Source organism: Dipteris shenzhenensis, chromosome 7 (assembly GCF_047967505.1).
Source record: "Dipteris shenzhenensis isolate YYH24624 ecotype China chromosome 7, Dip_SZ_1.0, whole genome shotgun sequence".
In the NCBI taxonomy this organism is placed as follows: domain Eukaryota; kingdom Viridiplantae; phylum Streptophyta; class Polypodiopsida; order Gleicheniales; family Dipteridaceae; genus Dipteris; species Dipteris shenzhenensis.
Window position 1 is genome coordinate 40,927,394 of NC_141602.1, and position 17,972 is coordinate 40,945,365.

Consider the following 17,972-nt stretch of genomic DNA (forward strand, 5'->3'; position numbering starts at 1 on the left):
CAATCTGTTTCTCCTTTGTTTCAAAGGATACCAACACTTGCAAATCTTCTACTTCTGCAAGTTGACTATGCTATGCAACTAGCATCGGCATCTATGTTGTAGACTCAAGTCAAGAACATTCCAACACAAACAATCTGTTTCATGGAGGCACTCTTAACAAATGTCGGAAGAAACTGAGAACCCATTATCACCAAAGTGAGTCCGCTCACTATACTTCACAAGAAATAAAGCAAGAGCTGAAGCTGAAAGTCACCCAAATCTAGATGGTGATAGAATCTTTGAGGATCCTAACTACATACCTAGTGGAGAAAGCTCATCAACAAATTCAGTTCACAACTCTGAAATCCAAGAAGCAACAAATGAGCTTGAAGCGTTGAGTGCTTCAACACCGGCTGAAACTTTCCTACAAACTACAGTTGGCATACATTTAGCTACAGGCTTATACATTACCATTGAAAGACAACTGAACTACAATCCCTTGCCACCCTAACAAAAAAGGAGAGCACCTATTCCACCACCTATTAGAATGTAGAACCCATTAGTCAAAGCATCAAAATTTGATGGGAACAGAGGACTAGACCCACACAACCATGTCGGGCAGTTCGAGACCCATTGGACTACTAGCGGATTTGGGGCACTACTTGATGCATTAAAGAAATAAAAATTTGTAGCTACCTTTGAGGGTAAGGCATTGAGTTGGTTTATGCTATATGGCCTTGCTAATTTTGCAGATTATGATGCCTTGAAAAACTCATTCTTGAGTAGATTCAGAAAAGAAAAGACTCCAAAAGCAGTGCTTAAGAAGCTTTGGAATATAAAGTAAAAAGACATATTGGTTGAGACTATGCACAGAAGTTCAAGAATTTGAACGAGAGGCTGAACTAGAGGCTAGCTGCCCCATAAAGGCCTTCTCCAGTGCAACTTGGTGACTACATTTGCAAAGGACTGAACAAACAATTGAAGATTACAGTAGCAGTAGCAAGAGACCTATTGGTAGGAGCAAATGACTTCAACAACTTGGTGGAAGTAGCCTAACGAGCTGAGAGAAGTTTTGGATCTAACAAAAAATCAAAGAGAGGAAAGAAGAAAAAATCCCATGACTCTGACATAAATTCAGACATAGATTCTGATTCTGATTCTGATGCAGTGGATGAGGACGATGAAGACTCAGAGAGAAGACTCAGAGACTGATAGCTTTGATGAAGATTCCAATGATGAAGAATCTATCAAAAGCAAAAAGAAGAGAAAAGACAAGAATTCAAAGGCCAAAGAACAAAAAGAAAGAGGACAAGAGCTCAAGAGGGGATTCTATATTGGAACAAATGATAAAAGAGCAAATGCAAAATCTGAGGTTGTCACACCAAATAGGAACAAGATTTCTTGTGAGTACTGTGGCAAAGACAATCATGACAAAGAGAAGTGCTGGTACAACCCAAATTTCAGAGGGAGGGTACCCCATCACATTCAAGTAGCAAACAATGTAGTCCCACCACCTACAGTAGTCAATCAAATTGGAGTGGCAGGAAAAATGCAACAAAGTTTCAATGGTCATAGACAAGATCCACAATGTGAACTATGGTGTAAGCATAGGGAGGAAAGAGGCATTCCAATTGTGTAGTACAATGGCAGACAAAACCCAAATCCCCCAACACAACCATCAACATGAGTTAATATGGTATTCCTAATGAGCATTGAAGAGTCTAAGGATACTGTGCATCAAGAGACTATTCAGAATGTCACAACAGTCCATACAACCAAACAAAAGCAAATCATTCCTTGAAGTGGAATGTGAGGTCACAACATGCAAGAAGAAGGATAAGACAACTGAAGCTTTAAAGTATGTGGATGCAATGGCACTGACAAGGTCAAAGGGAAAACAACCACTCCCAAGTTTGGGGGAATCTCCCAAGAATGTAATTAAGCCAAATGATTGGGCTAAATAAGAAGAGGTTAGAAACAAAGCCTTAGAGCAAATTCTATAGATCAATGTAGCAAAAGAATCAAAGGAAGATGAGATACACAAGAAGGGGAAAGCAAAAGCAGATTCGATTCCAAAAACATAGTTGTCCGAATTCAAGCTGCCAAACTGTTTCCAAGAATCAATGAGAGTCCCATTCATGCAAAAGATGATAGAGATTCAAATGTGCCAAGCCACAATAGGACAACAGATCATCCAGCTGATGCAGAACAAGAAAGGTAGCCTAACCCATAACTTATGTGTTGCTTAATGCAATTTCGCAAACTTGGTCTTCAAGTTGTAGTACACATTCCAAACTTTAACAAGAGACGAACAAAATACGGAATTAATATTTGGAATAGCACTATTAAAGCATTAGAAGTGCTATGTTGCATGTGAAGCATGCATCCTAAAGAGTATATGATATAATAATTTATTCAAAAACATTAAAATTTTATTCAGCACATACATGTAACCAAGTAATCATTCAAAAGTACACTATGTGAGCTTCTCCTCAACCAAAGGACACACCTTATTGAGAACATCAGATGTGGTTTAAGGGGTGTCCAATGTTGTGGCAAAAGTATGCGCACCCATTCGAGGGCACGCTCTATAACTTCTTCTGGATTTCTTAAAAACCAAAACCAATTGAAAAAATGGAATCCAAACTAGTGGGGGATTAATGCATGGTGGTCTTAAAACATTGATAGTTGGTGATATTGGTAGCTAGATTTACCCTAGAATGGACAAGTTTGAAAATGTGTAATTTGTGCATGTGCAAGATCTTCTAGTAAATCCAACACTATTTACAATTTTGTATTGTTTATTTTTCCATGCAATTCCTTTCTATATGGCTCATAAGCATGTCAAAGGTCATTGCATTTCATAAGATACAACATCAAACCCGATAGCATGCCTTTTGGCCTACCTATTCATGCTTTGAAGCATTTTGGTCCACATTGCACTTGCTTGAGGGCAAGTGGTATATCCTTGATGTGTATCATCATAGGGGGGAGATCACGATGCTGAAAAGTTTGCTACCCCATGCAATTTTGAATTTATACAGCTCTTGCTCTGCAAAACTTTGAATATTAAAGGACATCCTCCTTTTATCACCTTTAACCTGGACCCTGCAGAGTCATGTCAACGTGACCTCGTACTTTTTGTTTGTCATTATCTTCTTTAGTTGGGTAAGTTATCTTTTCTTTGCTCACCTCACAAGCTAGCTCTAGTATCTATTCTAGTGGGTCGATTTCGGTGGTTCATAGATTATTACCATGGCACTAATGGCAAGATGTAGCTCATCATGGATTGCAAGAGAAGCAGACAGAGGCTGCCAGATAGGAAAGCTAAAAAGAGTGGTCTAAGGAACAAGGAACAACTTGTAGGTGAGGAAAGAAATGGCACGATATCAAGGTGACAACAGAAGACACGTTTGCAACGTTTGCGAAGGGATAAACTATGAAAAGTAAGAAGACTCCTTGTAGAGTAGCAAAGCAATCCTGAGGTGGTGTAGATGCACGCATTTGATCATTGCCATAGGAGCAAAGAACCCAAGCTGTGTTCTTACAATTGGTGGGAGTATTTGAGGCAGCAACATCAAGCAATTCTAGGTGAATACCAATCTCGAGTCTTCACAAGATTTAGCTTGCACCCTAAATTTGTAGAGTGACAACCTACCAACACTCGGGAGATGCATGCCCAAGAGAAGATGCTCTCTAACCTAAGAAATGACCTATAGAAAGTGAAAGGAGTGCACAACTTAGATCAACTAGCTACATAGAGGTAACATTAGCGAGGTTTAGATAAGTGCCTGAAGAGAGAGAAGTGGATCTTAGGGTGTGATAGGAATGTGATTGAGGCCATATTGAATGTGAGAGCGGCAGAAGGGATGATGAAAGAAGTTGGGGTCAGAGGTATAAACGTGGAGTTTGTTATCAAAGATTTTAAGGAAGGGTTTAAATCTCTTGAGAGACATGCAAAGACAGGAAGAGGTGAAGTTTTTAGCTAAGAATGTAAGTTTAGGTTTGTAGAGAAGGGATCTAAGAGGAGGTGTATATTTCCAACTAAAGGAGAAAGAGTCAAAAGTTTGAACAGTGTCTAAAAGGAAATTGTAATGTGAAAGAAGAGTATTTCTATAAAGGGATTTGGGGGGGATTTTAGTTAAAATTTTGTTAGCATAAAGAACATGAAAGTATTTCAGGTTCTTTTGATTAGAAGACAAGTGTAAATAAAGTAAACCATTATTGAGAAGAGTAGTAGTGCATACCTCGAGTGAACTAGAAGGGGCAATTTGCAAAATCAAAGAGCCGGAGTAGATCAATGTTTATCCCAATCGATGGAGTAGTGTAGATCATCATCATCAAGTGCTTTTACTTTGGGAACTGAAGTAGAGGAGGAGCTCGGCAGAGAATTTTTAACAAGGGAGGCTTGTGAAAGATTAACATCAAGAGCTAGAGGGGATGTCTTCTAAAGTTTAGGGGTATACTTGGGAGGGAGTTGTGTCTACGTTTTAGAGGGGGGTTGGTTTTAGAAGAGGAGGGAAGAATGCTAAGAGTAAGAGAGGGTCCGAGAAGGTTTTGAAAGGAATAAGGGAAGGTAAAGTCAACGGAGGGTGCGAGAGACTTGGTTGCTTCAATAAGTATCACTCCGAAATGATAAAGGCTAATAAGGGAGAAAATGACTTCCTTTGGTAACTGAGAAATCCAATTAAGGAAGGCAAATAACTTAGCTTGAAGGGAGCCGAGAGGGAAGAAGATATCTAGGTGATTTAGCATATACCATAAGACATGGTCAAGCCAGAGAATGGAGGATTTGCAGGAGAGATTGGTCTTCTTTATAAGGCAGGTACATTTAATGTAAGGACAAAAAACGTTCCAACAGTTCTTGACATAGTAGTTATCATCTTTGTTTGAAAATCCAAAGTCATGTCGGTTGGAGCCTTTGGAGTGAAAAAATATTTCCTTAGTGAGACCACACTTAGAATGATCAACAGTTTTTAGAAAGAAGGGAATGTTGAGGAAGTAATTGGAATTCAAATGCTGATGACCATGGTCGGCATCATTTTTGCATTGCTCCACCTCTTTGGAAGAGAGGTTACAAATCAAGGTGAGAGACTGAATGGAGAGAAGGGGGCAGGGAAGCTGAGATTATCAAGGCACCAGATTTTATGATCAAGCAAAGGAGCCTTCATTTCGATGTGTCTGGAAGGGAGAAGTAGTACATATGAAGCAAAGTCCTTAACTTCCTTGCCATTGAGGGGTTGAGGAGGCTAGGAGTGAGACTGGGAGAGGGTCTCAAAGGAGGCTTTGTCCTCAGGGGAGAGGAGGTCAAGGTTGATGAAGGAGTGAAAAGTGTTCTTGGGAGGGGCAAGGCCAGTAGGGATATGGAGGGGAAGGGCACCGTTGAGGATGAGTATGTAATTGGTAAGGTCGGGGATAATGGAGTAATACTCATTAAGAGCAGTAGTATCATTGAGGTCAATTGCAGAAAGATTATAAGCAACTCTTTGAAGTCTTGCAAGAGTGTCGTCCGTTTCAGTGCGGGAGAATTTCAAAAGTTTAACCCAATCATTGAAGTATAGGGTTTTGATGAGTAAGGGGGAGTTTCTTGCAATTGAGATCATAGACTCCTAATAAAAGAAAAGAACTATAAAACCTGGAAACATGAGAGTACCGCTTGAGAAGTGAGAGAGGGAGTAGGAAGTGGGTTGTTGAGGGTCCTTGATTGGAGCGAGATATCCCAAGAATGTTTCTGAAAAGAGGGGAGAAAAGGAGAACCAAGCTAGATCAAGGAGTCAAAAGCCAAAGAAAGGCATTGATGACTTAAAAGTCCTATGTGCAACCGTCCAAAGTTGTAAGGGAAAGCGTGTGTCTGTAGAAGACATTACAACACCCCAATCCATAGTCAAGAGGAGAAAATTTAGAGTAGGAATGAGATATTTTTTATTGATAAACTTTAAGATCCACTAAGAATGAAGTAGCATCACTAAACTTTTTTTAATGAAAAAAGGAAATATGAGCAGTTGAGCCTTGATAAGTCATTGGCAACATCATTTTTATTAAAGAGGGGAATCTGCCTACCTGTCACCATCCAACAAGAAAACATGATAAGAGCCAGCTTAGGTTGGGTAGACAAGTGTCATAGACACCCCTCCCTTGTTATCAGGGTCACAATAAAATAGAAGCTTTGCCATATACTTCACATGCTCGATGTGAAAAATTGTAGTGTGAAAAAGGGTTAAATTTAGGAGGGTAATCTATTGTAAGGGACTTATAGACAAGTGGGGGGAAAAGAAGGGGGGGGGGGGGGGGGGGGGGGGGCGGGCGAAGGGGGGGGAAATTTAAGGAAGAAAGACAAGTGGGGGAAAAGGGGGGGGGAAGGGGGGGAAAAGGGGGGGGGGGGGAAGGGCGGGGAAATTTAAGGGGGGGAAGGGGGGGAAAAGGGTCTTGGGTAGAGCGAAAAAGGAGGAACAAATAGAGGGGGTAGGTGGGAGAAAAACATAGGAGAGGTTTTAAACAAAATCTTGGGAACTAACAATTAAAAAACAAAGTGGGGGAGAGTGATACATTCTAATAGGGGAGGGGAAGGTAAAAAGACAAACTACGCAAGGGGGAATTTGCTTGTGTGAGATGATGAAAAGAGGGAGAAGTGAAGGGGTATAGGAAGAGTAAGGAATTGGGACTCTGTTGCATCATTACCGATGCTGAGTCACCAAGAGACTGATGCATCATTACCAAGAGACTGATGCATTCTTGGTCATGAAAGTGACTCAGCTAGGAGAGACTCCCAAAACCATATATCCCTCCTGATAGAGATAGTGGTACCACCCTCGTATCTCATAGTAAACTCAGCAAATACATAGGGAATGCTCCTCTGTCTCTACTTTTGCCAATGTGCATAATTTATTCTCTCTGGCTCGATCCTCAATTGAAGGGATGAGACTCGCATCTATCCGATGAAATTCCTTAGAATTTTGTAAGACTCATTTGTCTCTAGGTACTAGCATCTGATAATCACTCCATCCTCTCACTCTCAAGAAGTGGTCATGGTAGAACTGGATCTTCATGGGGAACTCCTAGTCCCCCCCCCCATTCTGTGATGCATAGAGTTGGAGTAGATCCATCAGTATGATACGATTGATCTCATCACATGAGATCAAGCGATTAGGGACATCCAAGCTATTCTAGAAGAGGGGAGATGGCCTCTGAATACATAACTAACAAACCCTCTGGATATGTGTGTCTTAGTAGGCTATGCTTGCTCTCAGCTAGTCGTATGGGATGACTCTAATGCCAACCTTTGTATATTCCACCTAAGTAAGGCCCACACCCTATGAAGATATGTCATAGTCTAGAAAATATAACCAATCTAGAATGGTGTCATGGCAACCTCTGCCTGCACAAGCTAATGGGGGATACATGCCTTACTTGAAATCAAGCTTGATCCCATGATCACATGTAGCGTCTCAAGTCACCGCCACAAATCGAGAGAGAGAGAGAGAGAGAGAGAGAGAGAGAGAGAGACAGACAGACAGACACAGAGAGAGAGAGAGAGAGAGAAGTTGCAAAGACATTTGACACTTTTCAGACAATTGCTAGTTATGAGCTACCATTGACAACCTTGTCTTGTTGAATCTTGTATGTAAGTTCTTGAATCTCATGGTTCATTTTTTTGGGGTTTATAGTTATGAGCTACCGTTGACGACCTTATCGTGTTGAGAAATCTTGTATGTAAGTTCTTTAATCTCATGGTTCAATCTTGTACGGAAGTTCTTCAATATCAAGGTTCATTTTTTTGGGGTTTATAGTTATCAGACACGTATAAATCGATTCAAGATAGTAAGCATCTTCTATGGGTGTTTCTTTTTTCCTATCTTGATGATGAATTTAAAGACCTTGCCCCAAATTTTCATACTAGGTGATACAATTTTGTACTGACAACATTTTGTCTTTTTAATCACGATGTAGGGTTAGTATAATGACAAGGTTTGCCTACTCTTATGTGCATTTGATATAACTTGGGGTGAGTATAAATTTGGAACCTACTCTTTATGTTCATTGCACATTCTAAAGACTCATTTGCAAGATGGCATCAAATGAGTACTAGTACTAACTTTATCTTTAGCACTAACTACTACCTAGTAGCACTAGCACTAACAAGTAACACTAGTGCTAATTAGTAGCACTATCTCCTAGCACTAGCACTAACTAGTAGCACTAACTAACAATGCTAAACTAACAACTACTACTAGCACTTGCACTAACTAGTTAGCACTAACTGATTAGTGCTACTACTAGCACTAATTGATCAGTGATGCTACTAGCACTAACTGAGTACTGCTACTACTAAGACTAACTAATAGTTAGTGCTAACTAATAGCGCTAACTAGTAACTAGCTACTAACATTTGCAGGTAAGTAATAAAACTAGCTAGCTCTCAATAGACTAGCTCCATTGATATATCAGATGGGCTATTAGGGCCCTTTCTTTGCTCCAAATTGAGTTTGGATAGATACATGAAAATATAGGAGTTAAGAGTTTCACCCTATTTCCTTGGTTCAATTTTATCATAACTATATTTTGGCAACTTTAAGGGTCTACTAGGTGGGCTACTAGCAAATGTCACACACAAGCAAATAAAACAAGTGCTACCATCTTCTAGCTACATTTTTTGTGGGAAATAATAAATGTATTGCTAGAAAACCAACCGTACAACACATCACTTCCAATGTTTTCCTCACACTAAGGATCTTCCTATCCCTGTATGCTAACTCATGTTTACGTTTCAAATGGCATGTTGTTACATATGGATTCATGTACTTCATTTGAAAGGAAAAGAGCTTGGTATCACCATCTCTAGCTTCCATTGGAAACGTTATAGCTCTAACAAGGTGAGAGTATGTAAGAACCTCGAAGCTAATAAGAGCGATCATCATCCTTCCATAGGCCAAACCCTTCATCAAATGACTTGGTGCAATGATGTCTCACCATCCATCCTTTAGAGTGTAATTCACAATCTCCTTTTTAGTATTGCAGTTTATGATATAGAAGTGTATAGCCTCAACATTGTCCACCCTTTCATTTTAGCAAATTGTTTGCAATACAAGGAGCATCACTAAGTGTATCACGATGTCCTGCATATGTAGGATCATCACAAAGGCTTTGTTCAATGTCCCATGGCTTCTCTAGGGACTATAAATTGATACTCTCAACTTGTCATGAGCTTGTCACATATGTTTTGTTGCAACATCTTTTCCAAAAAAAACCATGCATGCTAGTATAGTAGCATTATTATTGTACTCTAAACTCCATCCATTCACGTTGTTTTTGTTTTGCTTACCAATGCTTTTAAGTGGTTCATAGCACTAGTAAGTGATACCAATTGCTACATGTGTGTACATATGTAGTATGTAGTGATACATAGTGCCAGTTACCAAATGAGATACAATCCATGCAATAGCATTCAAACTAGGTTACTATTTTTGTAACAAGGGGTGAGGTCCAAGAAAACATCCATCTCTACATATCTAATGATAACGTTTATAACACACTATTTGTTCAACACTATTTTAAGCTACATCATAGTTGGTGCTACAAGATTTATTAATAAACAAGATAGGGTGTGGTTGAATGGTGCAATTTCTCAATTTAAAGTGAAGTGACCTTTGTTGCAAGGTATCTTGCATTAATTGGCATGAAGGGATGATGACACAATAAGACTACAAAGAATGCTAAGTGAGGAGCCTAATGTGAGAGGCAACAAGCGAGAGTGTAGCCTAGAACAAACACTTGAGGCTCCCTCGACCCACCTAGACTCTCTTGATAGGAAGAAATTATTTGACCTCTTCTCAAATGTTAGGACTTGAAGAAAAGATCAATTGGGAGACTCCAAAGATTCACTTTCACAAGCCCATAGTGGAGCCCGATCAACCAGATGTACATTGTTAAGCAAAAAGTGCACAAAACCCTTTGGGAATATATTGCTAGGATCAAACATCTAAATGCCTATTGTGTATCACAAGAGAGGATGAGTGATGAGCATCTGCAGACTGCTATCAAATTTAGGGATGCTAAGTTGCATGACCATCTATTCATCCTGAATCCCACATCCTTTGAGTTGTGTAATCCTGAATCCCACATCCTTTAAGTTGTGTAGCAAGATTGTCATGTTCCTAGACGATAACATGAAAGACACACATTGTGAAAGCAAACTTGGTAGATCCGTCTGGTAGAGAGACAATCTATTGCTCAATTGAGATGCCCAACCTCATGTGATATCCCAAGTACCTCAGTATTCATCCTTGGGAATACAATTGAAGCCTATCTTTAAGAAAGCCAAACTATCTTTTCCAATTGATCTTGCTTTTTGCTCAATTTTGTAATGAATATCTAATCATCTCAAGGCTATGTCTAATCATCTCAAGGTTGTTGGTTGGTCCCTTCATGTTTAAGGCCGTATCATTCACAAACAACATATGACAACTCTTCTTAGATCGAGAGGCACCCCCTTAATATGTTAGTTGCTTGCAAGTGAAGGAAGTATCCCAACATCTTAGTCGCACTAAAATGAGGGGGTTAGTAGGCGAGCCTTGTGGTTGTGCATTTGAGTGAGTGAGAAAGCCTTGTATTGGCTAATCCACCTTGTCATAAGAGTTTTTGAACTCCAAAGAGAAGGACTGCAAGAGGTTGAGCATCCTAGTGCACAATTCAAGGCCTTTTAAAAAATGAACATTATCTAGGATGCTCCTCTCTTGAATTGAGTGTTGTGGATGATGTCAAGGAGGAAGAAGCCTGGCTAAGATCTCGTAGGTGGTATCTAAGAGTGTGATGCCATTGTCGACAAATATGCTTGGTCTCTAGGCATATCACCCTTGTGTGAAAATTTGAGGGACAAGTCTTGAATCAAACATCTCCTAGAAAGCCAATTGAATAGCATAGTGGATTTTCTCCAAGCAATAGCAGAAGGACAAAGAGGCCAAGCTCCTCACTTAGCATTTTTGTGTATGTTACCCTAACATGTGATGCTCCTAAATTCATAGTCAATCAAGGGTTGTCATACTATCTTCTCTTCTTGATTGACACCGTCTTCTCTCTACATTGAGGGTTGGTTGAATGAGGCTCCCTAAGAAACATTGTCTCATCAAGCTCCTCACTAATGGCAACCCCTTATAAGAGGGACCTTTGTTAAGATCCTTTGGTTTGACTATTGCCTTCTCCTAATGTGAGGAGTATTCACTAGAAGCCATGTTGAAGCAAGACACTTTAAAGCTCGAAGCTTAGGCTAAGATCCCATACATTGAGCTTGCCCAAGAAAGCTTTGCTTACATCATTGGCTCAACAACTCCCTTTGCTTGGCAAATAATCTCGATTTGCCAAGCTACCTTGGTTGAGGTGCTTTGTGTGCCTTCAAAACTATGCCCATGAATTAAACATAAGCACATTTAAAAGGCAACCAGACAGTGAAGAATGATGTGGCCATCTTAGAGGCATGATGGGAGGGACATAGCATGATCTCAAACACCAACCTACTCCCCTTTTTTATGGTTTTATTAATTCTCCAAGACTATACAACCAATAGTTTGTGGATTACGACATTGATCTATGTTATAAACCTTTGTAAGACTAGAATATATCCAATTGTACAAATTCAGATTTATTGTGAAAATCAAAAGTACTTTTCAGAAAAAAAGGGGACATGACAAAGCAGCAAAGAGGGAAACAACTCTAAGATCATATCTCCATTGCAGCTCAACAAGAAAATCCTAATATATTGTTGCCACAATATCTACATGCAAATACTTGTCGAGCCCTTCCAAAATACAGAATTGCCTCTCACAAACTACTTTTTGACTGACGACATAAGACACAGATTGTTGTGACCTTGCACAAATTGTTGTTTTGATGGATCTGCCTTACCCAATCTTGTACAATTTAACGTCAAAGGTTCGCTTCGATTGGAAACCCAAGGACAGAGATCCAAGGGAGGATGAAACCTTAGACTCCAAAGGATCAAAGTGGTCGGTCGACTAGTACAAAGACGGGCCATCGACCCCAGACCATATAAAGAGTACTCAGTCGCAATTGTTGTTGTGGGAGGGGAGTGCCCTCTTGGGTACAAAGGGTTCTAGACAGACCACAGAAAGGCAAGAGCAAATATGCGAGGCATGACAAAAACCTTGAACATTTTCATCAATTGCATTGGTTGTGTATCCCTCCAATTTGGAGGTTGGCACCTACTTCCAAGATAGTTTAGGCAATGAGCTAGGACCCACATAACAGCCAGTGCTTTCTTTTTGTCAGTTCCTCACAGATAGCTGATCCTTTTGTATTGGCTTTCTCAAGTTTCTATAGGCAGTTCTCTCTAGGGGGTAGGATGGTGAGCTTCATCCTGGAGACTTGCTAACAAAGAGAACCAATATTAAACGATACATGACTTCGTATATTTTCTTAAAGGTAATGGAGATTTTCTGGATTACAGCAAGAGGCTCAGAAAGGTATGGATCAATGACATCCTCAGGCCTAGATTGAAGCCTTGCAAGCAGACAATCTAGTATTGCAAAAAATTATAAACCTGTGCTTAAAAAAAGCAACTGCAAGCCAGACTTCAAACCCACAAAGAAAGGGCCAAACTATGTGATCCATGATAACCCACGTCTAAGACACTTTACAGTGACAGTGCAGTTTAGCCAAATTTCAGAGAGACCTTTTCAAGTACAGCAAGCTTTCAAACTCCAGGCCACAAATTACATCCTGCACAATCATAAACAGTGACCATAGTCAAACAAAGCTAGAGAAGACTGAAATTCCTAGGATTTTAAAAGACTTTCACAACTCCGAAAGATGTACCAAAGATGCTTAGATTTTGCATATTGATGATATATAGAATACTTACACTGCCATTCTCCCGATTCATATCGAAAGTGTTAATGGCACATGGCTCAGCCAGAAATTCCCATGGTGCTTCACCTGCTTCACATAGCACGGCTTAAATTAACTTTTGATCAAATATTAAGCTTGACTGCAGCTGTAGGAGATTCTTAAGCTAGCATAAACCAGAGCTTGGGGGACAACAGGCAGTTCCAAACGCAAAAGCTCTTCCTAGCCATCTTTTTGAAATAGTGAGTCCAATTACCCCCATGATCAAAAATTAGTCCTCATACTAGGTGTCCGAGCAAATCTGGAGAGCTTGATGTTGTCTTAAGGTTAAAATGGCATGCAATGTGCAGTAAAGGCACAAAATTTTGTACCTGCTTCCAGGACTCCCAGTATGCCATCTTCAGAGCACATCATCACAGAAGGGATCTTGCTTGACATAGATTCGTTGCTCCCTGTGAATGTAAAAGGATCATACTTGACCTCCCAAACATCACCATCAGCCATACCGCTTCCTAAAGACTGCCCTTTCACAGAACAGGAGCCAGAGAGCTGTATTGGCTCCTGTTGCCATCGCAAGTCCCACGCTAGCACTGTACCATTAGACCCTCCTGCCTTCACATCAAAACCAGAACCATACACTATGGCATATTAAAAGAACAAGCATATGCCCTTGGAATCTCCATACAGCTGATTTAAGTTGTTCTTTGTAACTGCACACAGACAGCTTACCACACAAAGATGTTTCCGTGAAGGATGCACATCAACAGAATGAATACTTCCAGCTCCGGTACCAGAGACCCTAAGGCAAAGAAAGACTGGTGAATATCAAACCAATTATCTATAACCTTTATCATAAGCTTTAAAATACTCAAAATATTCCTTGTTATCTGGAGACAGTTGAAGCATCATTCACAACTAAGGTTGAGCAATGAGAACAGGAACATCGACAAGCACTTAGGAGTTCAAGGGAAAGCTCATGAATTATTCAAAGATTCTAATAAGAATCAAGATCGAAGATCAAAGGCAGGAAAAATGCAAAAGGAAACAAACCATTTACATTATTTTATAGGTGCAAAATGATTACATGGCTAGAATAATTAATATTTTATACCAAATTGTCACCATATAGCTAATTTAACATGCCTGTTGGCCATGACCAAACATTGTTAAACGCATGCCATACAAAATTTGCTCAAACAGCTCTTGGATATCAATATCATGGCCAATAATTTGAATCTCAAATCAGGGGTAGAAAACACCTGCAGATTGCTATGGTTAGGACCTGTTTTATATGTTTAGATAATCAAAGTGAAGTAGCTTTGCTCAGGCAAACTTTGCCAGCAAGTGGCTGACCAGATCAGGGAAAGGGCTCCCCACTTGAGACTAGTCGGGATGATCCTTCACCAGCCTTGTCATGCCCCCTCCCCAAAAAAAAAAAACACGCCCTGCCAGCCGGCCTCTCTCTCTCTCCCTCTCTCTCTCTCTCTCTCTCTCTCTCTCTCTCTCTCTCACACACACACACGCACACAAATCCAGAAAAGCTGACTCCCATGTGTATTCTGTCACTGTGGGCAGCCCGCTCTTTGGGCTCTCATGTGTCTCAGTATAGAAGTGTTGGAAAGGTCACCTCCCCATCTGTAAGCCCCCATATGAGGAGAGCGTGAGGGAGGGAGACCTAGGGCATGTGCCCAAGATAAAAGGTGAGAGGGAGCTGCCACATGGGCAGCACCTCACAAGACAGGACAGTCAAAGGGACTGCCACACAGGCAGCAAACAGGCTGCCATGTGGCCAGCACACAGCAGCCTGGCAGAGGTGCAGCATGGCGTGGATATGCCGGCTGGAACAGACCCCTGATAGAGGCGCACAGGAGGCAGAAAAAAGCTGGCACAAGGCACAGCATGACAGGCCAAAAGGCGCCTGCAAAGGGCAGGCTATGGGCCTGCAAAAGAGCCATGGCAGAGGCACAACAGACGGAGCAGACCAGCAGAAGGAGTCAGCCAGGAGAGAGGCTGGTTGGGCTGCTTGGAGGCAGCCAAGCATGCCTTATATAGGGCAGGTCTGAGGGCTGGGCCCCTGCCTTGGAGTGTGGACCAAAGGCCCTAGAAAAGAGAGCCCCACAGGGGCATTTATAGGCAGACCAGGGCAGGGCCTGGTCGGCCTGTTTGGGTCGGCCAGCCATAGGCAGCCTGCCTGGTTGGTTTTTGCAGCAGCCCTTGGGGACTATAAAAGGAGGGCCTCCAGGCCGTCATTCAACATCTTCTGGAGCAGCAGATCTACAGCAGACAGGAGCAGCAGTTAGGGCTTCCTTGGGCCTATTCCCAAGAGGTGAAGGAGACCTAAAGAGAACTACAGACTGAGATAGTAAGTGCTTCCCACCTAGGCTGGTTTCAAGACAGCAAGGTGGAGAAGAACATTCTGGACAGAAAGTCTACAGACGCTCGAGGTGGAGCACGCAGGCTCGAGTCTAGAGATATCCGGCAGATAGTAGAAGTACCTTGTGGTAAGATCAAAGGACCACACCATTGGTGGGACTCTAGATCTCTCTCTCTTTTGTATTGTGTCCATAGCTTTGGACGAAAATTAATATTCTTTTGGTAGCTTCTATATCTGGCTTAGCTCCTTCAAAAGCGCGGTTCTGTGCTCTCTCGAAGAGTGTTATTTGTATTTCTCAGTTCTCCAAGTATAAAGCAAAGTGTCCCCTGATTGAGGGAGGGGGCCCTCAATGGGTACACGGACCCAATCGGTTGTTGACTCCATTCTCTCTCTACCCTTATCTCATTTCCCTCTCTATGGTGAAGGTCTTGCTGTGATTACACGATCAGATTACCGTTGCATGTTACACCGAAACAACGTCTACATAGAGTATCTTATCAAGTGGCAGGGACTCCCTGAGGATGATACTTCATGGCAGCCAGAAAGCATTGTCCAAGACCCCACCCCCATCTCCTACCGGGATGATTAGTAGTTGCTATTTGCTGCACTTTTTGCACAGCCATGCTGTGCAATTTTGAGGGTAAAACTCTATGGGAAGGGATGTGCTGTAATGAAGGAGGAAAAAGGGGCTAATTTAGAGGACCGTTACAAGCATCTTAGGTGGGAAATGTGGTGGGAACATATAAATCCCCATCCACCCCTTATTGTACACCTTTTTTTTATGTGACTTCTAATCCTATCTACTCCCTTCTCCTTCCTCCTACACTCTCTCTATCTCTCTCTTCCCCTCACCCTCCTCTCTCTCTCTCTCTCTCTCTCTCTCTCTCTCTCTCTCTCTCTCTCTCTCTCTCTCTCTCTCCCCCCCTTTCCTCACTTTGCACTCCTTCTCCCTCTTCCTCTCTCTTCGCTCTAGGAAAACTTTTCTTCACTTGAGGAGCCTCTGCTATTCCTTCGATCAGCGTGGGTATAATGGCCGACTAGAGAGACTCAGCAGATTCTACGTGGGAGATTCGGAGATCAATACACGTGGAGCCACAGGTATGCTAGCTGAGGCAACTATGTCAAATCACTCCTCGACTGTGCTTCACTTAGAGCAGCCCGTCGTGGGCTCTCTTAGAAGGGAATCCGGATCCCTGATGCATTGTTAAGAGGGGGTAACAGCAAGCCATAGTGAAGATCTGGCAGCAGCCAGACTTGCCTCCACAGGACAGATAGGCCAGCTGCTGCTACTTCAGATGTGGCACTCCGTTCAGGAGAGGCCGAGAGCACTGAGAAGAGACTTGGCTTCCAGAACACCAAGGCTTCCTTGGACTCTCGGCTGATCACTTCCGATGCTGAGAGCTTATTCTAAGAGTACTTGATAAACGTTTTAAAGACCATATTTATGCGATTTTCATTTCAAATATTGGTATATTCTAATAAATGGTAAGTATTTGACACATCAAAAACATGATGGCGATCCAAACTTTAGACACATTCGGAGTTTGCCATTAAACACATCATTGCAGATTAAACTTGTTCTCACCATTTGCGGGTAACCTGCGCTGCCCCTCCAGGACGGCGATGATCCCACCACTGCAGAGAAAAGCCAAGGCCGGCGGTCACGAATTCAACAGGCGAAGCCCATTGAGTGGCTCTGAACGATGTCGACCCATGATTGTCAAAAACGCACCTGGGCCGAAGCTGCGATTCAGCCAGCTTTACCAAATTAATTCTCCCATCTTCCCCGACAGAAATACAATCGTGGGTGTCGGATTGCAGGTCCATTCCACATACTGGTCCTTTGTGCAGAGAAGGGGCGATGAGGGGCGAGGTAGAAGGTGAGGGATGTAGGAGATCGGTGATGAGAAAGGAAATGGAACCGGCAAAGCTAGCAGCCGCAACGAGAGCCTGCTCGGACAAAATGGGCGAAGTTTCCAGAGCCGAGATGCGAGCGGGCTGTGGCCAGGAGGCTTGAAGCTGCAGAGAGGGTGTCTGATCAAGAAGCAAGGAGGAAAACTCGAGATTGGTGGTACCTGAATCAGAGTCCCAGAGAGCAACGGCAAGGGATTGGTGCCAAGCGGTGGCAGGGGGCATCCAGCGCACTGCATCCACATAGCGATCTTGAGGGATGCGCCATATCTCTGTTGCTCCAGATGCCGAAGCTGGTGGCGTTGCTCTTACCATTGACAAAGCCAAATCCAAGTCCATGGCTTCTGCTCAAGATCTGCAATGGGAGAAAACGCTAAACCTCTATATACTGAGGCCACGGTCTGCTTCAATCTGCAGGTCTCTGGAACTGAACTGAAGGCATTGCCGAGGCAACGATTTCTACGATAAACTTCTTTTCCTTTCCAGAGCGACTGATCCACTCCTGATGATGCATGATCTTGTTGTTTGGAGCACCTGAGCCTCTTAAATCCTTGTAAGATTTAAAGGAGCCAACAGAGTCTCAGTTTGAATAGGCAACTCAGCTTCGTTAACCCTTGACCTAAATCGGCTTCGATTACAGACTAACACGAGTAGCATGACCCGTCTACAACCCATTAGCGACCCAGAAATGATTTGCTTTAACGAATTAATTTCAGGTTTCCGAGCCCCTCTTTAAGATGTGAAATTGTTTTTACTCATTGAGCGGATGATTCAATTCAAACAACAATGGTTCAAGAAAGCCACAATGAGGCAAAAAACAATCACAAAGGGAAAGTCCAAAAAATTTTAATAG

At 42.1% G+C, this 17,972-nt stretch overlaps 1 protein-coding gene across 1 annotated transcript; it reads right to left on the reverse strand.

Moving 5' to 3' along the window:
• Window positions 1-11,780: 11,780 nt before the first annotated feature.
• LOC147900349 (Transducin/WD40 repeat-like superfamily protein) lies at window positions 11,781-17,667 on the reverse strand. The gene is made up of 5 exons (XM_087377014.1): window positions 16,794-17,667; window positions 13,564-13,633; window positions 13,206-13,446; window positions 12,851-12,924; window positions 11,781-12,708 (listed from the first exon to the last, which is right to left on the reverse strand). Exons 1-5 carry the CDS (start codon window positions 17,456-17,458, stop codon window positions 12,652-12,654), a joined length of 1,107 nt encoding a protein of 368 aa, XP_087233140.1. The 5' UTR covers window positions 17,459-17,667; the 3' UTR covers window positions 11,781-12,651.
• Window positions 17,668-17,972: the final 305 nt, after the last annotated feature.

What these genes read in the sequence shown, in the direction of transcription:
- LOC147900349 (XM_087377014.1), bottom strand. Translation starts at nt 17,458, where the DNA reads ATGGACTTGGATTTGGCTTTGTCAATGGTAAGAGCAACGCCACCAGCT. An exon ending in CACGGAAACATCTTTGTGTG is followed by an intron (nt 13,447 to 13,563) that starts GTAAGCTGTCTG and finishes TTTGATGTGAAG; the next exon opens with GCAGGAGGGTCTAATGGTAC. An exon ending in TGAATCGGGAGAATGGCAGT is followed by an intron (nt 12,709 to 12,850) that starts GTAAGTATTCTA and finishes ATGATTGTGCAG; the next exon opens with GATGTAATTTGTGGCCTGGA.